The sequence below is a fragment of the Ursus americanus genome, chromosome 19, assembly GCF_024610735.1.
Source record: "Ursus americanus isolate L20-20 chromosome 19, mUrsAme1.1.p, whole genome shotgun sequence".
In the NCBI taxonomy this organism is placed as follows: Eukaryota; Metazoa; Chordata; class Mammalia; order Carnivora; family Ursidae; genus Ursus; species Ursus americanus.
The window spans coordinates 17,157,061-17,181,384 of record NC_142145.1 but is presented as its reverse complement, the minus strand read 5'-3'; the positions used below and the strand labels follow the sequence as shown (position 1 = coordinate 17,181,384).

Here is a 24,324-nt window from a genome sequence, read left to right as displayed (position 1 = left end):
GTGTAGAAGGCAGCCTACAGCTTCTTCGAGACAAAAAGTAAGTAGCCAGAGCAGAATTTCCACACGGGGTATGCATCGAAAAGTCAAAATGCATCCCCTTGAGTGGAAAATAGAGCCCCCCAGCACGTTTCATGGATTTCCTAGGAGTTACGTATCTCAGTGAGCCGATCTGTGTTTGGTTCCCAGATAAAAATGAATTCAAAGACGCTCTAGAGAGCCACATCCTGAATTCCAGATTCTTCGCGGAGGATACCACTTTCAACAGGTACACACCTGACCTCGCCCGTTGCCGCCACACGCAACCTGAAACCATGCCGAGCGAGGGCAACTTCCTTGACTGAACATTCCATCTTAAGCACTGCCAACCACTGATCATCTCACCCATGAACAGAATCATGAACAACAAAATTCTGAGTGGGAGAAGAGTTTTAAAGAGATGTAGCTTGGGGGCACCTGGCTGGCTCAGTCGGTAGAGCATGTGACTCTTGGATCTCGGGGTCATGAGTTCAAGCCCTATGATGGGCCTTGAGCTTACTCTAAGAAATGAAAGAAAGAAATGCAGTTTTGTATGTTCAGGTACAGAGAGCCACCCACCCCAGGCAAGAAGAAAGGTCTCTGGGGACTGCGTCCAAGAACAGCTCGATGTGAACGAACCAGCTGCTCACGGGCACACACTTCAGAGGCGTCCGGAAGCTGTTCTGTGAGTGACTTAGCATTCCCCACATGATGCTGTTCATGCTATTATTTGGCTTTAAACAAAAAAACAAAACCAAAGCTAAATAACGTTGGACGCTCCGTGTGAACTGGCTCCAATTTCAAAGCAGAAGCAAAACTCGTTCTGATATGCAGCAGTCCCGTGTCTCAGCTAACATCGAGCACAAAAAGGGAGGCAGGGCGAGCAGGTGTCCGCCTCCCCCCCCGGAGCCCAGGGGCGGGGGGATGGCTGTGCCACGTGGGAGTGTGCGCGTGCGCTTATGGGACGGGTGAGGGGCGAGTACTCACCGGACAGACTGCTCCCCTAAAGTACCTGCAGTCACCCTCTCCCTAAGAACTTGCCACTTACGTGATGCAGCAAAACCCAGAAGTCCGTCACCTCCCCTCCCGGGGATGGAGGTCTGGGAGCTGAAACTCAGTGCCATCCATCACCTCGTGGTTAAGACTCTGAAATGCTCTCATTTCCCAGCCACAAGGCTGCTTCATTCCATGTTCTTTCTTACCACTTCATTATATCTTTTTAGCTGCCAGGGCCGGCAACCCAAGGAGACGTCCCACCGATGTCCCGGACTAGTGAGGGTCAAAACAACAGCCCTCTCTGCTTGACCTACAAAAGGTCAACCCTCTCTCCTTCCCCCTGCATTACACATCCCTACCAATGGCTCCGTTATCCACGGAGGCAGAGAGCACTCTCCAAAGGTGACTGCGAGAGTATCTCCCAACCTGCAACGTGACCTTCTCCCTCCTCATCAACAAAGGGCATCGAATCTCCCTTGCCTTGAATCAGACCTAGCTTCAGTGACTCTCCGTAAAAAAGAGATGCTCAGCACAAGCATGTCGCCTGAATTCTGCAACCAGCTTCTGCTTTGACCTTGACCTTTTGGGATGCTGGTTCTTCAACCCCCCCCCCATAGGACACTCCCACTGCAGTCCAGTGCCGTGTTGGCAGAAGCCCAAACCACGCAGAGATGCTTCCATCTACAGACCCACTTGAGCCTTTGAGTTACCCAGCTCAGGTGCCAGACATGAGTGTAGAAGCTTCCAGATGATTCCAGGCCCCAGAGGTTCAAATCACTTTGGTTGTTCAGGTCTTCACACAGCTGAGGGCCTAGACATCCTAGAGCAGAAGCAAATCACCCCTGCCACGTCCTGTCTGAACTCCAGACTCACAGTATCTGTGAACACCATGATGATGACTTTGTGCCAATAAGTTTGGAGTGGTTTTTCATGCAGCAACAGACAACTAGACTATCCACTGGGGCGTTAAAGCCAGAAGGTATAACTCAGGCCTCCGTTTCTCTTGACCCTCGGATCTAATGGGATTTGTGAATGTCAAATCCCTAACACTGATCATGATCTGTCACCCTTCTCTCCATCTTGGTTTGGGTCCTTACCAGTTCTTACTTGGATTATTGTCTACTCTCTTCTCCCTGCTATTGCCAACATGGATTTCTAAAATAAATCCATGTTCCTGACATATTTATTGAGTGCCTTTTCTGGGCTTTGCATGGGATAAACATGGCCCCAAGTCTCATGAAGCCAACAGTCTAGTGGGAGAGAGTCACACAGTCATCCAAGGACATAATCCTAAGTGCCCTCAGGGATATGAAGGAAAGCGCAAGGGGTTCATACAACTGAGGGTCTGCTCCAGGCTAGGGCTGGGGCTCACAGAAGACTTCTCTATGGAAGTGACAACTCCATTGAGAGCTGAAGGATGAGAAGGAGCCAGGCACAGGGAAGGGGCTGCACTGGGAAGAGTGGATGGAAAGTCACTGGCTGGGGAGGTATGCATGAATCAGGAACTGAGGGTAGGACGAGGTGATGGAACAGTGAAAAAGGCAGGTGGCTGGGACAGGACAACAGGGCCAGATCACATGGGCCTGAGCAGCCAAGGGAAGGAGCTGGAGTCAGATCCCAAGGGCAGGGAAGTCATTTCCCCCCGATGAAGACTGGACTGGGAGGAGCAAGCGTGGCTATGGAGCAGCCATGATGGCAGGAGGCCACTGCACATCTAGCCATGTTATTTTCTGCCTAAAAAGCTTACATGGCTCCCTGGGGCCTTCAGGGGAAGGTCCAAACTCCAGCATGGCTGTTGCCCCACCCTCATCATCTAGGCTCCAAAAATGACCCGCAGTTACCTGAACACTCAGCTCCTTGGAGCCTCCCTTCACGCTGCCTCAGAGTACCGTGCTCCCGACTCCAATGGGGCTGATTTCCCTCTCACGCGTACTGAGGACTCAGCTCAGGGGTCCTCACCTCCAGGAAGCCTTCCTTGCCCAGAGAAGGCCGCTGAAGAACACACCTGATTCCCTATTCACACCTGTGTTGAAACTCTGATGCGTTCAACCACAAATGCCCGCCGTGCCTCTACAACCCGCCAGGCAGAGCCTGGTGCCCTGACACGACCCTCCAGCCTCCCCTCTCGCTTCTCCCAATGAGCTCCCCCCCATCTCTCACTTGGCAGCTCGAGCATGCCTTTTACACAAGGAAGCAGGGCAGGCTCCTATGTCCCAGCCCTCGGAGTGGAAACACAGGTCAACCCATTACAAGACCAAGTCACTGCATGAGTGGGGCTCTTTCTGCGAGGTTTTGCTTTGTCCCTGCGGTCTCACGTGTGCATGGGTGAACTTCTCCACCAACAGAGTTTTCTGCTTTCTCTGTTTGGAGAGACTGAAGCCTTGGCCTCCTGCGGGTGTGCTGAACTACCTGAGACCAGGTGGAAGGCTTCGCCTGAGAAACCACTGGGGTCTAGGAAAGCAGGGGGGTGGGAGTGGCATGAGGGACCACAGGTCTGCAAACAGAAAGGCTGGAGAAGGCGGTGTTCATGGGAAAGGCTTATTGGATGGCAGGGGCAGGAGTGACCTTAAATCACCCCAAATTTCCTCAATATGTGGGCACACTCATTGCCGGGAAAACAAACTATTCTTCATCCCATCCTCCTCTGCAACCATGCACCGCACTTGGATTTGGGGACAGAAGGAGCTGTTTAAAAGAATGAGTCCACAGCTGCAGACTGGGGGGGGGGTTCCAGGAGACTCTGAGTACCCCAAAAGGAAGTAGAGGGGGTCAAGAAGAAGGTCTGATGCTGGAAAGAAGAGGGGAGATGATGGGGAAGGGTAGACATTTTCAGTTTGATATGAAAGCCATGAAGGGAGGAACTGGCCAGAGGGGGTGGTGGGGATAACAGCTACCATTCACTGAGCACTTACTGTGTGCCTGAAACAGTCCTAAATCCTTTACATTGATTTTCTGATTTAATCTGCACAAGCACCCAACGAAGCAGGTACCGATATCATGCCCATTTCACAGATGGGCACACTGAGGCACAGAGAGGATAAGCCCCTTCCTCAAGGTCACACAGCTAGAAAGTGGCAAAGCCAGGGCTGAAGCCCAGAGTCTGCACCCAGTGTCCCCCCTCTTCCCCACCACGCACCTCGCCTCTCAGAGTAACAGAGATACGGTAGGTAAGCAGGTTAACGGGAGTCAGCTTGCTGAAGGTAGGCCTGTAGAGAGAGAATGGAGTATGAAGGCGGATGTGAACATTCTCCAGAAGGAAGGAGAAACAAGAAGAGTGCTGGGAAAAGAGGATGTTGCTGCCTGCCGAGGAGGTCAGCTCTCCCAAGGAGAGGCTGTGACGAAGGTCAAGCGCTCCAGAGACAACAGGTTGGAATATGATGGCAAAAAGCTCACTGGGCCTGGCACAGGGGTTCTTGGTGACTTTAAAGAAAGCGTTATGCACAGGCTGGTGGGCAGCCCGTGGAGGGGAAGAACCCAGGGGAATGGGAGGATGTGGTGCTAGAGGAATGGGTTTCCAGAAGCCTGGCCATGAGAACAGGAGACAGGCCACCAGCCCAAGGCAGAAGGCAGGATTCAGGGGAAAACGTGCTGTAGGACAGGGAAGCCGTGAGGACGTGCGTAAGCCAGCAGAGCGGGAAGACGGGGGAGGTAATGGGTGAGGCAGTGTGGCCGAGGGGGTCAGGAGACAGCTTTCGTCCTCATCCTCAGGCTCAGAAAAAAGAGCCAGTTTGCCTTCATCCAGGAACCTCTCCCGAGCCCTTACTCATTCCCAAGGACTTCATCTGGAAACTGGTTCCTGACTGGCCCAGAATTACCCAAGGGGTTGACCTAGGGGACACCAGGATGGTGGGATGGTTTAAAAAAAAAAAAGGCAAATTAAAAAACCCCACAGCATTCTAGAGTCATGGAATTTTAGACTGTGGCTGAATAAAATTAAACCGGTTTCTTTAATGCCTCAACTTCTTGGATCCGTTTAAGCTAACGGACAACCTTAAACTCCAAGAAGACGTTGAAGAACCCTGAGTTTCTGGTCTCAGGGGCCACAGATCTGTGTGTGTCCCTGGAGCATCTGGCAAACCCTGGGAAATATGCTGTTCTCGCGTCCTCAGCAGGAAACGAGGGTCCGCCCCACAGCATGGGAAACATTCCCATTTGTTTTTGCCCGTCCTTGCTCCAAGTAAACTAAGGGTAAAACTATTCCAGTAAAATCTGCGGGTTTATCTCCTCTGCGGCACATTCTGACAGCATGTTTACCCTCGCTCCGGAGTCTCACGCACACCTTAAAGGTCCTTCAACTGAACAGCACTCCGAATGGGTCTCTCGAAACACTTGCTGAACTCAGCTGGGCTAGAAACCAACTTTCTGGGGCGCCTGGGTGGCTCAGTCAGTTGGGTGTCTGCCTTTGGCTCAGGTCATGGTCCCTGGGTTCCGGGATCAAGACCCGTGTCGGGCTCCCAGCTCCGCAGGGAGACTGCTTCTCCCTCTGCCCCTCACCCCACTTGTGTTCTCTTATTCTCTCTCTCAAATAAATGCGTAAAAATCTTTAAAAATAAATAAATAAATAACCAGCTTTCTGCACTCAGACGATATTGCTAAAGGACTGAATGTGGTTCGTGCCCTTTTAGGCACTGCTCTGTGATGGGCATGGCCTCCGGCGTTCCTCGGCCCCACAGTCCTCCACAGAGTGACTCGTGCTCTGATTTCTTTGAAGAAAACTGTCCTTCATATAAAATGTCAAGACAGACAGAGGATGGTTAAAATGAAAAAAGTCAGAATGACACAATCTTATTAATTAGGAAAATGACCAAGTGAGATTATAAAAAAATAAATAAAAAGGGAAAAGGAGGGATGCAGAGGGAGAAGGAAGGGACGGAGGGGGTGAGGGAGGAGGGGAGGAAGCCGATCTGTTGGGGACATGCACGGCAGAAATCGAATGCAGGGAAAGAGGTTCTAGCATTTACTGAATGTCCTCTGTGTGTTTGGGAAGGGCAGGCAGAGGTGTTAGAATAATATTTCTGAAAGTCACAAGCAAGGTCATTTGACAGGAATTTTAAGAAATGAGAACCACCAGGGGTGGGGGGGCCTGGCTGGTTCAGTTGGTAGAGCATGCGACTCTTGATCTTGGGGTCGTGTGTTTGAGCCTCACACTGGGTGTAGAGATTACTTAAAAATAAAATCTTAGGGGCACCTGGGTGGCACAGCGGTTAAGCGTCTGCCTCCGGCTCAGGGCGTGATCCCAGCGTTATGGGATCGAGCCCCACATCAGGCTCCTCCGCTATGAGCCTGCTTCTTCCTCTCCCACTCCCCCTGCTTGTGTTCCCTCTCTCGCTGGCTGTCTCTATCTCTGTCGGATAAATAAATAAAATCTTTTAAAAAATAAATAAAATAAAATCTTCAAAAAAAAAAAAAAAAAAGATGGGGCGGGGGGTCCTGGGAGGTTCAGTCAGTTAAGCGCCTGCCTTCAGCTCAGGTCACGATCTCAGGGTCCTGGAATCAAGCCCCGCATCAGGCTCCCTGCTCAGTGGGGAGTCTGCTTCTCCCTCTCCTCTGCCCCCCGCCTCGTGCTCTCTCTCTCAAATAAATAATCTTTAAAAAAAAAAAAAGGAAAGAAAGAAATGAGAACCACCAGATTCCCCTAAAAATATAAGCCACCATTGGAAAAGACTACGAAGAGCCAAAATCAAGTCTGGGCTCCCTCGAGGCCTCTGTTTCAACAGTAGAATTCTGTAAGGAAGATGACCTGCAAACAGAAGGATCAGGAAAGGGCCCTGAGTGCCAGGACATGAAGGTGGAGTTGGAAAAAACCAGAGGTGAGAGTTTCCACCCACTACGTGCCTCCCTGACGTTTCTGCAGGCACCCAACCCTGGGCCTTTGTTGCATCCTGGACCACACATCTGATAGCACGGCACCCGCACCAACAGCAAAGTTCACCTTGAACCTCACGGAGCCGGTTCTCTGCCAACTCATCGGATAGCCACATATGATTCAATTCCGAAATTGTGCTAGGAAACTGAGAGGTGCAGTGGGGGAAGGAATGAGGAAGAAACACAGCATTCAGGACTGGGGCAGTCAGCTAGAACTCCTTTGCTAACTTGTCAGGCTACTTCGGCTTGATCCCCCTTCGAACAACATCCAGCCTGGACCTGTTAGGACAGACGCCACATTCCTGTCCAGATTAGCAGTGTTTCCATTTTAATTTAGCTCAGTTATTATGATTTTAGTACCTTCTGCTTCAAGGCAGAAAGCACTTACGCTTAACACTCAACAGACTGAAATTACAGCCAGAAATCCACAGTAAGTTCTGATTGTTCTAAATGTTTGCTATGGAAAACCAAGGACGGCAAACAGTCTACATGGGTCGATGGCCTGCCAGGTTTCAGAGCCCACTGTGGGCGGAGTCCTGTTTGGACACGTGCTCTCCCCCATGGACAAGCGCCCCCCTCATGGGGGAGAGAGGCAGCCTCTGGCCAGAGCAGGAGAAACCATCCCACGAGTGGCATTTCATGCCTGTTGCTCTTCCTACTGGTGAAAATGGTTTGAAAAACCCCACACAGACTAGGGAGCAGAACCCAGCAGGAAAGATGAGGGGAGCGGGGAGTGACGCAAGGGAAGCCAACTTCAGGGGAACCTAGGAGGACAGATGGGCTAGTGACGGAGACTTTGGGGAAGCCAGATAGAATCAGATGGTATTCTGACCGAGGCTGTGGAGACAATACCCCAAGAGTCAGAAACCAGAACTTAGCGGAAATTTCTGTAAATGAGAAACCGAAGCTATTTAGCTGGAATTCTAGGGACCGTGGAAGAAATATTTTCCACCTGAAATCTGGAGCAAATCTGGGGCCTAAGGAGGAAAAGAACAGCTTCCTCGTGGAGCAGGACAGCTACAGGAAAAGATCACATTTGCTTACCAGGGTGGGAGAAGCATCGGAAAATGAAATAGAAAAGCCACAGGGGGAAAAGCCTCATCATCAAAGTAAGCTACACTCTGTCAGTCTAAATGACGGACTGTCTAGGGCTATTTTTAAGAACTCCTGGGAGAGCTGAGTGGGAGTGACAGAGACCACGTGGCACACGGAACCTAAACACCATTACTGTCTGGCCCTGGCCTCTGGTCCAGACCCGGCCTCGGAGCTCCCCCAGTTCTGGGCAGATGGCACCATTCGCTGCATGTATGACAGGCCCCTCCTAGCAAGCAGAGCCCACACCACCTCATAGTCACAAATGACTGAGCAAAAGGTATGGTAACGCCAAGCTTCCTGGGTGCAGAACAAGCAAATTCTTCCATACGCAACTCCCTTCTAAAACTAGATGCTAAGCAACGCTTGCCATTTTCCGGGCTGACCCGGCCAGGTAAGTCGAGCAGCCCTGCATGCTGAGGATGACATGTGCTTGTCCGAGCCCAGCGACTGTTCTCCCAGCTTCATCCGCAGAGAAGGAAGAGACCCCCTGGACCAGGTAACATGGACCGGCTGGCCTTTGCACCTGTCACCGCTGCCCCGTGGGGGCTGACATGGACCAGACCCAGGGTCCAGTCCCAGTGAGGTTACCTTTTCGGAGGGTCTCCCGGGTTTCCTCGGCTTCTCTGTTGATTCGGTTCTGTTCCGGTTCAACCGCAGGCCCCTGGTCGTCAAGCTCATCTTCAGTTTCATCGTCACTATAGGGAACCACTTCATCATTAGGCTGAGAATCCTCCTCAAAGGTCGTTTCTGAGTCTCTTTCTGAATGCATGCTGCTGGCAAACTGGAACCACCTGGTTTAAAAGAAACCAGAGTGAATTACGACCCGTGCCCAGCGTTTGGCTGAATTCTGGCTGCGTCCTGTTACAGGGCCCTTTTAGCAGAACACTATCTCACTCACAAGCAAGGATGTCTGAATAGCAACCCAAAAGTTCAAATTATCGTGGAAATAAGAACAAAAGCATCCGTTAGGGATTAAATGCTTCAGTGAGAATTAACAACAAAAATGCAGCTGCAAACTCTTCTCTTAAAGCATACACAAACTTTAAGGTAGTATTTCAAGTTGGGAGTCTCTACCCAGCAAAATAAATTGGATTCAAAACCAACATTAAAATAAAATGCAACAGCTGATAAAATACCAGAGTACAGCAGGCATCGCGAGAGTTAGCACGGTTTGCTGAAACCGTTTGAAACCAACACATACACACATTTATTTGCATCATGGGTCTTAATGCAACTGCATGTCTCACTGCAGGTTGCTGGCAAATTTGGGAAACCCTGCCCTAGGATACCCGGTTTCTGCGAACGCTGATATTCTGGGACTTTAATCTGTGATACATTTTATTTATTTTTTTAAAGCTTTATTTTTTTTTTTAAGATTTATTTATTTGACAGAGAGCACAAGCAGGGGGAGCAGCAGGCAGAGGGAGAGGGAGAAGCAGGCTCCTTGCAAAGCTGGGAGCCTGACGTGGGGCTCGATCCCAGGACCCTGGGATCATGACCGAGCCGAAGGCAGACGCTTCACCGACTGAGCCACCCAGGCGTCCCCCTGTGATACATTCTAAATACAAGCTTAGGTCCTCACACGTTACTAAGGGCTTCCTGGGAGCGCTCCCTTGCCTCCCTTCCAAACCACCCCACCCACACCCTGTATGCCAACTGTGTGTGTGCACACCCCTGTTTAAAGTGACTGCAGGAGGGACAAGCACAGCCGTAGTTAACAGTAAGAAAATATTGACACAAGACCATGGGTCACATGAAGACGGCCATACAGCCTGCATTATTTACATCGGCATCGCACTGCCGTGCCCTTGACGTTGTTAATGACAGCAGCTCCCATCTCCTGAGTGGTAACTACACGCCAGGCCCTGCGTGAAATGCCTTAGAGGCTTGGCTCCTCGCAACGTCCCACACCACCCCGTTGAAGGTATTATTGTCATTCCTACTCTACAGAGGAGAAAACAAAACGCCTTGAATAACTTGCACAGTAATTATTAAAAATTTGCAGCCAAGGGGCCCCTGGCTGGCTGAATTGGTAGAGCACGCAACTCTTGACCTTGGGGTTATGAGTTCGAGTCCCACGGGTATCTAGCTTACTTTAAAAAAAAATTTTGCAGCAAAACAATCGCTTTCCTAGGAGAGACCTCTTATATTCTACTTTTATGTTACAGTTTCTTATATGTTTTAGTCCAGCCTTAGTTGCTTTGCGTGGATCCCCATGGCTGATTGCACGCTATGCACCCAATCTAGCATCTAGGCATCTAAATCTTCAGGGCCACAGCTGACCATGTAGGAAATGTTCAAATATTTATCTGAGGGTTTTGTCCAGCATTATTTAAAATAGTAAAACCCAGACGCAGCTGGGGTATCCAATGATTGGTAACTGTAGATGAATTGTGATAGCCTCCTTCTCTGGGACAGTGCGCAACTTAGGACATGATCAGAAGACTTTTTTTTTTTTTTTTTTAAGATTTATTTGTGTATTAGAGAGAGAGAGAGCGTGCATGCAAGCAGGAGGGGCAGAGGGAGGGGGAAAGAGAATCTCACGCACACTCTGCACTGACTGCGGAGCCCAACGCAGGGCTCAGTCCCACGACCCTGAGATCATGACCCAAGCGGACACCAACTTAACCAACGGCGCCACCCAGGTGCGCCGATCATTAGAGTTTTTAATGACATTGCAAAAGTCCACGCATGTTGAGTTAAAAAGTGAGTTAACAATCTGTATGTATAAAATAGTCCCGGTTATGCAGACATTTATTCTTTTTCCAAAATGCCAACAACTGTCATGCACCATTTAAGTGAAACGATGTGTGCAACGAGCTCCATTCAGTGTTTAGCCTGCAGTAAGTACTCAGTACAGTCCTTACAGTGAAGTATGCAAATGTGAAGTCGTTGTGACTGACGATTTCTCCATGATTAAGAAAAATGTTATTATAAATAACAAATGGGAATGGTGTGGGGATTTATCCCTTTTAGGCTTTTCCATTTCCCGAAGTCTCTTCTAAAATGCACCTGCCCCCCACCGGGAGGTAAAATATTAAACTATTACAGGACTACACTTAAGCAGAGATGTATTCTGTTTTAAAGCCTTTTAATTGCAGAGTAAAATATTCTCCTGCAATCCCAATTTTCTGTGGGCTAGTAAATAACTATTTCTTGGGGTTTTATACATGTTTCGTTGGCCTGATTTGTGATTTTGTAATAGACTGCCACCCATGCTTTAGCTGACATTTAAATTTAATGCACGCTCTTTAAAATTCCTAAACCCTTAAAGGCAACACTTGCACGAGCACTCTTTCAGAACAAAAGTAATGAAAGCGGTTACCACTGACTGAGCGCCTGCTGTGTGTCAAGCAGGACCACCCTGTGAGATGGATAATAGTCTCCCATCCTACAGGTCAGGGCACTGAGGCCCAGCTGCCAAGTGGCAGGAGTTAGGACCCCATCTCTCTGTCACAGAGACATATATAACATTCACAAGTCTGAAAGCACCATACAGAAACACTTTCTCATTCTAGCTCATAACATAAAATGAGCCACGTTAACCATCTTTAGGTGCCCGAGTCAGGAGCATCAAGTGCATCCTAGAAACGTCCCGTAAGAGATCATTTCCTCATTGTGATTATTGCCAAGTGTCTCCGCGCTTATTTCCAACATTAAGGAGGGATCCAGTCCTTCGAGGTTGCGGGAGGAGCGGACAAAGAGGAATGGATTTGACAGCCACGAGGACGCGATCCAGAGTAAGCAAGACATTGCATAAGCAGCCAACGTAGCACAGGAACAGCCACTCCATGTGGGCCGCTTGGAAAGCGGAGCTCTGAGCCGAGGAAGTTCTCTGCAGTGTGTGTGTGTGCGTGCGTGCGTGTGCGTGTGTGTGTGATGCAGGCATATGGGAATCGATAGCTCTGTCGTCTTAGCACTACCAAAGAAAAATCCGGAAGAAATCATTTCTTTGAAGCCCCGAGTGACATAAGCAGCTTTCTGGGTCGAAACCATGACCCCCATAAGGTAGACGCTATCTAGAATGTGGATTTGGAAACGTTGTCACGTCTCTGACCACCCCTGTAGCACATGGCAGCCACGTGTGCACTTACTCCCCCTTCATTAAGCACCTGCCTGGTGCAGACTAGCACACCAGGCACTGGAAACACACCCCCTGGAGACTTCCAGGTTATTCAGGGGTACAGGTGAGTAAACTGGGCACGAGAGCCACAAGACACAGCAAGGCCAATCATTTCTGCTGAAACACACACCTCCAGTCCATTCCCTTGTCTTCATCCCCATGGCCACCATGCTACTTCAGGCCGCCATCATCTCTCTCCTGTAATGCCAGACTCTAACCAGACTGCCCACAATCACCTTCCACGCGGCCCCCAGAGTCATGCCACTCTCCTGCTTAGACCCTTCCTAGGGTGCTCTGGACAGAGTTGTGCCCCCTTAAAAAAAAATCACAGGTTGAAGCCCTAACCCCCAGTATGGCTGCGTGTGGAGACAGGGCCTTTAAGGCGGTCGTGAAGGCTAAATAATTTTATAAGGGCAGGACCCTATTCTGACAGGTCTGGTCTCCTTATAAGACGAGAAAGAGACATCAGAGAGCTCTCTTTCCATGCGCGCACAGAGGAAAGGCCACAGCAAGATGGTGGCCATCTACAAGCCAAGAAGAGAGGCCTCACCAGGAACCAACCCAGCTGCCACCTCAATCTTGGACTTCCAGCTTTCGGAAATGTGAGAAAAGAATTGTCTGTGGTTTCAGCCACCCAGCCTGTGGTATTCTGCTATGGCAGTCCAAGCAGACTGTGGTTTCCCACTATAATTTAAACTAAATCCACACTTTCCCCGATGTCTGAGAGTTCTGCACACTTCCACAATTTCCTTCTTGCTCACTAATCCTCAGCCCCATGGCCCTGCTTTCAACTTAAGCCCGTGAAGCCTTTCCTGCCTCAGGTCCTTTGGACATGCTCTCCCTACTGCCTGAAACGCTCCTCTCCCAGTTCTCCGCATGGCTACTATTTCTCATTCTTTAGATCTCAACTTCAATATCCACTTCCACGGAGGGTGTTGAACAGGTATCTGCCCTCTTCTTCCTGCTGCCGCCAACCTCCCCAACACTTACCTCTCTCTTTTCTTCCTGGCACTTACCACAGTTTTTAAATATACGCTCGCTCTTACTCATGTATCCTCTGCCTCTCCCAGGAGACCACGAGCTGTACAAGAACAGAGACCCATCTGTGAATCCTCAGTGCCTACCGTCTAGTTGCCACGCAAAGATCTGGGGAAAGAACAAGTGAACTTTCGATAAAGCCCTCTAAGATATCTTTGCCATCTCTCCACGGTTTCTACCTACCGCACCAGGAGAAGACTTCAAGTAGTCAGTGGATGGAGGAGGAAAGCTTGACAGCAATGATAAGAAGCTGTACACGCTGGAGATTCTTCGGGAGTCTCGCTATTCAAGGCCATCCAAAACTTACCGCCTACAATTTTACTACGTACGCAAAACTAAACCAGCCTGTGGTAAGGTACTGAAGGCACCGAAGGGCAGCCCTGATCTTTCTTGTCTATCACTATCGCCCCCCGCACCTGGCAAGGGTCCACCACAAAGAAGCACTTCTGCCTGTCCTGAGGGGGCTTACAGTCCAGACGCGAGTTAGCAAATGAGAGCCTACAGGCCAGGCTCAGCTGACCACCTGTTTTTGTTTTTTTTGTTTTGTTTTGTTTTGTTTTTTAAAGATTTTCTTTATTTATTTGACAGAGAGAGACAGCCAGCGAGAGAGGGAACACAGGCAGGGGGAGTGGGAGAGGAAGAAGCAGGCTCATAGCGGAGGAGCCTGATGTGGGGCTCAATCCCATAACACCGGGATCACACCCTGAGCCGAAGGCAGACGCTTCACCGCTGTGCCACCCAGGCTCAGCTGACCACCTGTTTTTGTAAGCCAGGTTTTACTAGAACACATTCTTGCTCATTCCTTTATGTATGGTCTCGGCCGCTTTTACACCACAGCAGAGCTGAATGGTTACGATGGATACCATGTGGCCTCACAGTCTAAAATATTTATGGTTCAGCTCTTTACAGAAAAAGTTCTATTGGCCCCTGGACTAAAACAAAAGGTCGTAAGAGACGGCGACAATATGCAGTCAGTACCAAAGGCCCACAACCAGAGAAAATCAGCACTGACCTGGGTAAACCGTGCACGCTCTGGGAATACGGAATTAACGACCAGGGGAAGTGGCGGGAAAATGTCACCAATACGGTTGTCCTATTGGTTGGGAACAGTAGCGTCGCAGCTGCCGCCAGCTGTGTAAGTGGAGAGGACACACGCTTGCCCACGCCTGTGGGACAACACACCATCCTCCCCCTCGGCACGTGAGGGTGGGCGCGCAGCTGCTAACCCAGCCACCCCCGCTTCGGCGCGGAACTTCCTCCTGAATCCGGGAGCTTATAATCATGGCGTCCGGAGTCAATGGGACCAGACGTCAGAGCAAGCAGGCAAACGATGTATCAGAATTCTTTTTAATTCATCAAGGACTTAGCATTCAAGGACTCTTCTGGTCACACGATCTTCAGGAAATATTCCTACCCAGCTCCTGCTTCGACTGAGAAGGAGCATGGTTTATTTGAAAGAACATGGGCCTGGATTCAAATCCCAGGTCTACTATTCACTAATTTATAACTTGGGTGGGTTACTTAACACTTTAGAAGCTTATGCCTCCCATCTGTTAAAAAAAAAAAAAAAAAGAGAGAGGGTAGGGGGATAGTGACCCTTCAAATACTGTGAGGATTTATTTAGATTCCTCATGGTTGTAAAAACCCCTAGGGACAGCCCACAGAGAGTAGATACAAGGTACATGCTAGGGGCACCTGGGTGGCTCCGTCAGTTAAGCGTCTGCCTTCAGGTCATGGTCTCAGGGTCCTGGGGTCGAGCCCCCACATTGGGCTCTCCGCTCAGCAGGGAGTCTGCTTCTCTCTTGCACTCTTCCTGTGCATGCTCTCTCTCTCAAATAAATAAATAAATATCTTAAAAACAAAACAAAACAACCCAGGTACATGCTAGTTTCCATTGGGTTCTTTTCGGAGTCCTTAAGAGATAGGAATTTGCAAAACAAAGAATCAAAGACTATACCCTCTGACAACTGCTCAGCTCCCTTCCCCCTCCACCTGCTCCTGCCCAAGGAAGGGGCCTTAATACCCATACAGCTCAGAGCCTGCAGCCCTAAGGGAGATCCTGTTACTCCCTGACCCAAGTTTAAAGTTCAGTACAGTGAGTGGGTTGTTTCCTACCCAACCATCTCCATGAAAGCAACACCCCAGGATGGGCCCTGCCTCCTGGCAACAGGACTCCTCTCTCCCTGTTCTGTCCCTGACCAGAGAGCTGTCTGGTTAGCAGACTCCAGGCTTTTCTGCAGGCCTGCCTGAAAAAGAGCGCCGGGTAGAGGGGATGGGGAGGAGTACGAACCAAAGGCATCATTTATACCAGATCTTGATTTGGGTTTTTTCCAGCTCTTCATAAAGTGGTGCTTCATTTTCCACCCTGCTTTCCATAGTGTTCAGCCCTCTTGGTCACAAACCCCCCAAGACCAAAGGGGTAAAGGACAGAGTCTCCAAACATGAACCCTAACACCCAACATTTGTTGCCTTTATATACTTGGCTACCAAGTACCGCGAAGTGAATGAATGAATGAAATCCTTCTTCCTTTGTAGGGGAGGCACTGAAGGAGAGAGAAAAAGGGAACCCAGGCAAAAAGAATGACCTTTCCGCCTTTGCGATAAAAGCCTGAAGTCAGTAATAATGAAAGCACAAACTTTTGCTGCTATCATAAGGTTTCCAGATTTCAATGAAGCAAAAGCAGGGACAAAAAACTGAGTTTTGTCACGGCTAGAGTAGGATCTGTATGCATACACAAAGGGAACTCAGAGGCTGGAGAAGGCCAAGAGTCCCCAGTCAATAACAGCTTTGTTGTAGGACTTGATTCGTGTCCAGCTTAGAAAGGAAGATTCACAAAATGCATTTTTGTTCATTCTACATCATCTGGTTTTATGGCTCTTAAAGCTCCCCACAGGAAAGGGTATTTCTAACACGTGTTTTTCCTCATTTCCTTCGCCTATGATTAGTATTATCATTAAAGATAATGCAAAGTATTTAACAAAACATATATCATGATATAAGAAGTCTAGGCATTAGATTTCTATGTGTCCTATACTATGCATGTTTTTATTATATGTTCTATACTAAAAATAATAAATTAGAACTCTGGCAGGCAGAATCCTCTCTGCCCCCAATGATGCAGCCACCTGCTATCCCTGCTCTCATGTAACCCCCTCCCCAGGAGAGTGGGCTAGGCATAAGACCTTGCTTTTAACCAACCTAATATGACACACGTAATGGGATGTTTTCTCCATGATCAGGTTACAGAAGACTCTGACTTCCTTCCAGCCCATCAGCTCTCTCCTCTTGCTGGCTTTAATGAAGCAGCTGTCCTACAGAGGGGCTCACATGGCAAGAAACTCGGGCTGTCCAGCCAACGGCCAACAGGAACTGGGGTCTTCAGACCAACAAGTCTCAAGGAAATGAATTTTGGATGTGTACAGCATGGGGACTAGCGCTACCAATACAGATTGTATATTTGAAAGTTACTCAGACAGATCTTAAAAGTTATCACAAGGAAAAAAATTGTAAGTATATAAGGGTGATGAATGTTAACTAAGCTTACAGCGGTGATCATTTTATAATATACACATATATCAAATCATTATGTTGTATACCTTACACTAATACAATGTTATATGTCAATTATATCTCAATAAAACTGCAAAAAAAATTTTTTTTAAGGTGAGGGGGAAGGAAATAAATTTTGCGAACAACCACACGAGCTTGGAAGTGGATCATCCTTCCTCAGTCCAGCCTTCAGATGAGACCCCAGCCTGGGCTGATGCCTTCACTGCAGCCTTGTGAGAGACCCAAGAACAGAGGACACCATCAAGCAGTGCTGGATTCTTCATCCGTAAAAACTGGGAACAAAAGTGTGTTGCTTTAAGCTGTTAAGTTTTGGACTAATTTGTAATGACAGAGAACTCAGACAGATCGTTAATCACGAATAATAATGATTCAGTGTTAAGATTATTTCCAAGTTATTCTGAACAAGAGCCCAATCTAAGAGGCAGCAGAAATCTTCTCCGTAATCCCAGTTAGTCCACACACCTGCCACACCCTGCTTGGAATCTGCCCGATACTCTGCAGAGCAAAATCCGACAAGCTTGATGACAGTTGTAATTAGACAATCTCATGAGGCAATAGTAATAAAACATATCTAAGATCTAGATTAAATTTAAACTTTATACAGTTACCGAAACGTGACTCTACTGTCTCCAGGACAAACAGGGTTATATTTTTTATTTCCTTCTAAACTGAAACCTAGAATGCCTAGAAGCCTGGGATAACTCCCATAAAATTAAGGGATCGCTGATGTCACCGTTGGGGGACAATCAGCCAAGAACTTTCCTCGGGACAGAAAAGACTTCTCTGCGTCCACAGCTTCAACTTCTGCTCCTCCGTGGAGCCCTGTGCCACAAAGGAAGCTGACGACCATGTCGTACCGCACGACCCCAAAGGCTACCGTTGAAAGAGCTGCAGGGAGGAGCGCCTGGGTGGCTCAGTGAGTTGGGCGTCTGCCTCCAGGTCGGGTCATGATCTCAGGGTCCTGGAATCGAGCCCGGGTTGAGCTCTCTGCTCAGTGGGGAGTCTGCTTCTCCCTCTCCCTCTCTCAAATAAATAAATAAAATCTTTAAGAAAAGAAAAAGGTGCAGGGAAACCTCATAACTTTCTCAGAGAAGGGCAGTTTTCTCATTGTTCTGGTGAAATGTAAAGGAATTTTTGGTGATATTGTCCCAACTCTGTCATGAGCTGACCAACAACCTCTGGCAAGGATGATGACTTCTTATTAATACAAGGCATCCCCTTACAGATCACTAAGTATCTGTCACCCTTCCATCTCTCACAATCGTCAAGGACTTATTCTGAGATGTGTGGCCAGGCACTGTGGTTCCTTCTACCACAGAGAAAACAGAGGTGGTGAAGCCCCAGGTCATTCAGCTCGGTAACGTCAGACTGGATTCAAGCCCTCTGACCATACAGGCGAGTCTGTGCTACATAGATCATGTGGTACAGTTCACACATGCGGATTCAGACTGAATTCAGGTTCTGTCCCGGAAGCACCCGAGCCTGCCCCCCTACCACGAGCATCCACTGCTTTCTCCTGCCACGCCATCAGCTTAGAGCATCCTCGGTCACAAGAAAAACCTAAGCAAAAGAAACGGAGAAACTGACAAGAAAAATAAAGCAAACTTCGTGATCTACAGACAGATCTATCCTACACCAGTGAGTGGGGAAATTTTAAATGCTCCCCAGCTTGTATCACATGGGAGTGCATTTAAATCAACAATGATTTCCTCGTTTGGAGCTGGGAATAGGAGAGTCACAGAGGAGAGCGAGCACTCATGGTGGATGGGGAGAGATTTTCAGGACTGAGGAGGAATAGCTGGGGTGAAGACTGAGCAGCGGGCAACAGGAGGCACCCACCCACCTGAAAGGAGAGGAGCTGGGGAAGGGCTGGTTGGAGTCCTCTGCCCTGGCCCATGAGGGCTTGGCCAGGCTCTCTTCCAGGGAGTGGAAGGACCACTAAAATGTCTGCAAGAACATGATCTGCACGGTGCTTCAGGAAGATTAATCCGATAGAGGAGGGAGCGTGGGTGGCCTGGAAGGTGAGAGCCAGACAGGGAGACCGGCCAGAGGTCACGCCGGCCACCGAGCATCGCCCGTCATGGTTTTGTCATCTGTAAAACCGAGCAGTTCGGGTCCTATTACCTCTGTGGCCACATTCAGAAACAGCACTGCTGGTGTGAACATAAGTGAAGTGAGGAATACGGGCCTGGATCAGGGTGGTGGCAACTAGAAAAATGTGTTTAAAATTAAGACCGGGTGGGGCTGCCATTCTTTTGTCTGGAAAACTAAGGGAAAAAAGTAAACAAAAGACTAGAACTGGTTCCCATAGGATAATAACGCCAGAACTCCCCAAGTGTTTACTTAGACTCAGCCTCAATCCACAATGTATTTTTATAATAAATACTGAAAGTTACCAGGAAAAAAGGCATTGTTTGTACAGTCACGCTGGTAAGGACAATGGTCTTATTTTTACTTCATTACTATTGCCTCTATGATGAGGTTTTTAACTTATATTCATGCTTAAATACTATAAAAACCATAGGGACTTTGCAATGGATAGCTGCCCGAAAGCAAAATCTCCAAGGTGAAATAAGAAATAAATCTGTCGAGTTAAATTAATTTTAATGTTTGAAGAGTCACCACCCTATTGATAAATGGATGCATTTAACGTAAAGTCTACACTATAGGGGCGCCTGGGTGGCTCAGTCGGTTGAGTGCCCGACTCTTGATTTCAGTTCAGGTCTCAATCTCAGGGTCGTGAGTTCAAGCCCCATGCTGGGCTCCATGCTGGGCATAGAGCCTACTTAAAAAAAAAAAAAGTTAAAAGACTACACTACAGAAAGACATAAGAACTGGCATAATTTTTCAGAACTAAACATAAACCTTAAAATTTGCAATGTACAAGGATACAGCTTATATTCCCCCATTGAGAGTCAATAGGACTGCTTGTTTGAATAGAAGCGGAAGTGGAGGGGGCAGAGGTCTAAGTAACTGGAATAACAAGCACACAGGGAACAGAGTACTCTTACTAATAACCAAACAAAGGCAACAGAGGAAAACCAAGACACCATTTTATGCCTATTAGGTTAACAATATTCAATTACTAACATCTCGTGTTGCCTGGAATATAGCTGAATGAATTCTCTCTCTCTCTCTCTCACTCACACACACACACACACACACACACACACACACACACACACACGGCTGCTGCTGGCATTGAAACTGGTACATTCCTTACATATGAAAACAATATAGCAACATTTTACGCACCAAGAATACTAAAGATATTTATAACATTTGACCCAATGATCTCATTTCTAGAAACTCTTCCAATATAAACAAACAAGTAAAATAACGATTCACACAAAACTTTTGATGGTCATGGTTAGCTATAAAAAGCAGGAACAGAAACCACCCGGGAGTCCAACAGGATAATGGTTTTATAAATTATGATTTTAGGGTGGCCATTAAAAACGACAGCCATAGAAACATAGGAAATGTTTTCCGTACAACTTTAAAGGGGGAAGGTCAGAAATCAGAACTGTGTCCTGGTACTGCAGCTTTCTTTTTTTTTTTTTTAAAGATTTTATTTATTTATTTGACAGAGATAGAGACAGGCAGCGAGAGAGGGAACACAGGCAGGGGGAGTGGGAGAGGGAGAAGCAGGCTCATAGCAGAAGAGCCTGATGTGGGGCTCGATCCCAGATCGCCGGGATCACGCCCTGAGCCGAAGGCAGACGCTTAACCGCTGTGCCACCCAGGCGCCCCGGTACTGCAGCTTTCTAAGTCATACACGTGTACGTTTTGGAAAAGAATTTTTCCTCTCAAACAAGAGACTGACTGTGTTTCTCTTTCCAAAATAATCAACGATGGATAACACCTACCTACCCCTTGTAGCCAACGACTACCAAGCTGTTAGTGGTGTGCTGGGCTCCTTTCATGAAATCCTCACCACACCCCCCCCCAAATAAAGGGTCATCTTCATTTTGAAGGCTTTAGTACAGGCTAGGTGACTTCTCCAGGGTCATACAGTGAGCTTTCAGCCACATCTGTTTGCCCCCCAATTTCTTCAGATTTGTCACAGGGAGAGAAAAATTGCACCAGGGTGGACTCTGCCCACCTCTACTTTCTTTATGATCATTCTCTGTCTTCGCCGATGAACACAATAGCAAAGACGGCAGCCTGAGAGCCAGCTGGTTTCATCCAGAGGCGGTGTCTGAGCTCAGAGAAGGGATGGCTTGCATGTCAGGGCAGGAAAGATGAAACCTGCCACGTTGACTCCTTTGTATCGTTGCACCTTCCCAGGCATTAGTAAACAGAAGATTCCAATTCCCTCCCAACGATCATGAGATGCCATGAAGTCTAGTCTGTGTCCGTTCTCTTCCTCTAAGAGCCCTCGCTGACCTATGCTCTGCGTAGATGGAGACCCCAAACCATTGACCTTCATGCACTAAGGTCAACAGACCTCAAGAGCCCTGGGCACAGGTCCAGTGGCAAAGTTATTTGCAAAGTTAGTTCCTCGTCCCTTGTAATCCGCATCATAAAATTGTGTGGCTTCCACCGAACACATGAACCCTCTTAAGACTCCCTCATGGAACCCTTTTCATATGTGATATGTTTTAAATTTTCCAAATATTCATATATAAATATGTGCCAAGTTTAAATGGACACTATGTATGACTGACACATCAAGTATGATTGAGGCACCTGCCAGATATTTTTCTAGACACTGTCACGGTCTCGTGAATGTCTGTAACTGGTCAACAGAACCTTACTTCTCATTCCATTTAAAAGTTAACACCTTCACAAATTCTGGGTCCCAGAAGTCTAAGGGACGAGGGCCATCTTACATTTAATCACTGTCCCCTCTGCTGTATTTAAAGTCAGCTTAGAGGGGCGCCTGGGTGGCGCAGTCGTTAAACGTCTGCCTTCGGCTCAGGGCGTGATCCCGGCATTCTGGGATCGAGCCCCGCATCAGGCTCCTCCGCTGGGAGCCTGCTTCTTCCTCTCCCACTCCCCCTGCTTGTGCTCCCTCTCTCGCTGGCTGAATCTCTCTCTGTCAAATACATAAAATCTTTAAAAAAAAGAAAAGTCAGCTTAGAGGACTCAACTTCAATTACAAACTCTTCCAGACAGCTGAATTCACACCCGAAGTTCTGGACCAAGACCATACTGCAAACATGTGGTTAATATTTTATTGTCCTTTGGAAACACATTGGCTTGAACCACCTCCGGAGTTTCCTATAGACAGCAGGCAATTCTCATGATCTGTTCTGGCTTTCGGAGCAGGTCAATTCACAGGACTGCCTATGTTTCTACACATCTGATAGTTCTAAGAACCTATGATAATGCTTATAATAGAGAGCTTCTGAAGCTTCCAGGGTCTTCATGGGATGATGCTGGTGAGCGCTTACAAGAGAGAGGACTACACATTCCATGGATCAGGCCCAGAGCTAAGTGCCTGAAATACGTTATCTTAATATCATTTGTTGAGGGTCAAATGATCTCCCCATTTTACAGGTGAGGGAACGGACGTTGAGAGATTAAGTTCTTTGCCCAAGCACATGTAGGTGGTAACTGGGATAAAATTCTTTGTCAATAGTCTATGCTCCGTTACAACACTCAGTACCGTAACTGCACCTATTAAAATCTCTGTGGCACAAACTGGAGAAGAGACAGTTCATCTAAGCTGAAGAAACAAATAACTAAGAGATGCACAGTTAAATCTGCGTTGGAGCTAGAATGGGTGGGTGCCCAGCCACCCTGACATCAGCCTCTGATTGCGACACTCAGGGTGGAAACTGATCAAGGGGGAGGGGCATAAAATGGAGGCACCACCAGCCCCAAGAGTGTGTTCATCCTTGCGGGAGCATTTCTCCACTATGACCTAGAACCCAGGTCTCTCACTTTGTAGGAAATGCCTTTTGCCCTGTGTACACGGAGAGAAGCAGTCCTTAGGGCTACCTGGTTTCCTCCTGGCCTCTCCCCCGCTCACTGCCCATACGCGCTGGTCAGGTGGTTCCAGAGATGCCCTGTGGCACTGCTCTTTCGCACAGCTCCTGGGACAGAAGGACCCAGCAGCTGAGCTGCCATCTCTTTTAAAACTGACTACGGACTCCTACAGAATTTTTATGTAAAGAACTATGGCTTTCGAAAAAAAAAAAATATGATGACTACTGCCTAGCCCATTCTCCCAAGCAACTAAGAAAGAGAGATTATGTGTAGGATACTGTGATCTATAATAAAAAAATATGTATTTGCTCTTCTTCCTGTTCTGTTCTCGGCACAAAGCTCCCAAAACCCTTGGAATTTCCCAAAGGATGAGAGTGATGAAGTTCTTTTGTTATGTTAACGAGGGGACTTTTGGAAAACACCTAGATAAGCTAGGGATGAGGGGAGGGGAAAGGGACTGAAGATTGAGTTCAGTCACCAATGGGCACTGATTTCATCAATCATGCCAGTGTAAGGAAGCCTCCATAAAAACCCAAAAGGAGAAGGTTTGGAGTTTCGGGGTTGGTGAACTCATGAAGATTCAGGGCGCGTGACCTGCCTGGAGAAGGCACACACCTACAGCTCTATGCTTCTCTTCCATCTGGCTGTTTCTAAGTCATGTCCTTTTGTAATGAACCAGTGATCTTAGTAAGTAAACTGTTTTGAGTTCTGGCAGCTGCTCTAGCGAATGAATTGAACCCAAAAAGGGGGTTGTTGGAACCTCCAATCTCCAGCCTGCCTGTCCTAAGCACCAGGTGATAAGCTAGACTGGCAGCTGGTATCTGAAGTTGGGGGGTAGGGCAGTCTTGTGGGACGGAGCCCTGAACCTGTGGGATCTGATGCTATCTCCGAGTCGGTAGTGTCAGCATTGTGCTGAAGTGTAGACACCCAGCTGATGTCAGAGCATTGCTCGGTGGTGTGGAAAAACCACTCACGATAGGGATTCGGTGCACAATCCTTAATGCAACTCATCCAAATTCCCACAGCCAGTCGGGGATCCGCTACCACTGCAGGGATCAAAGTGGGGGGGGGGGGGCGGGGGGAGTTCACCAGCTCAGCTCACAGGTAATAAGAAAGTACAATCCCCGTACAAGATTCAAAAAACGGTAGCAGAATCAGCCAACAAGTCATCATTTTTATTCCTTCATTATCACCATGAATGGATAATGTCCATAATACTCCTCCTCTCCAAAATCTTTTGGCTGTAGTTACCCCTCAGTTTTGTTCTGTTTTACTGCTCTGCTTTGATAACATACAAGCGTCAAATAAGCACTTTAGAAAACGACCTCTCCGAGAATAAACACTGGATTCTATGGACGCTAGTTCTGAGTACCGCTGGTTACACAGCGTCCCCCACCCCCTTACAGAGGATGAAGTCAGATATTGCTCAGTCTGTCTACAAAATCAGAACTCACCCCCCACCAGGACTGCGTACTTAAAAGGGAAAGCTGTGGCTAGTATTTCTTAGCACGTTATATAATTAAGACATAAATGACCATATTTTCTTTTCTCTCTTCTAATTACCCAAAGATAAAACATGCTATTTTTGGCTACTTAACTAAATTATAAAAAATTATTTGCAGGGAACACCCGGAAGAAACTGGTATTTAATGCAAATAAGGACAGCCTGCTCAGATAGGGATGA

At 47.9% G+C, this 24,324-nt stretch overlaps 1 protein-coding gene across 4 annotated transcripts in view; it reads right to left on the bottom strand.

Annotated features, from left to right (window-relative positions):
- The window catches only part of ATP8B1 (ATPase phospholipid transporting 8B1), a 118,767-nt gene that overhangs the window by 51,421 nt on the left and 43,022 nt on the right, over nt 1–24,324 (bottom strand). For 3 of the 4 annotated variants that reach the window (XM_045790174.2, XM_087869780.1, XM_045790175.2), the window contains exon 2: nt 8,560–8,762. In XM_045790174.2, the coding sequence (XP_045646130.1) occupies nt 8,560–8,762 (203 nt within the window). Of the gene's footprint in view, nt 1–8,559; nt 8,763–13,110; nt 13,134–24,324 lie in introns of those variants that run through there. The other variant, XM_087869781.1, reaches the window with a different exon arrangement.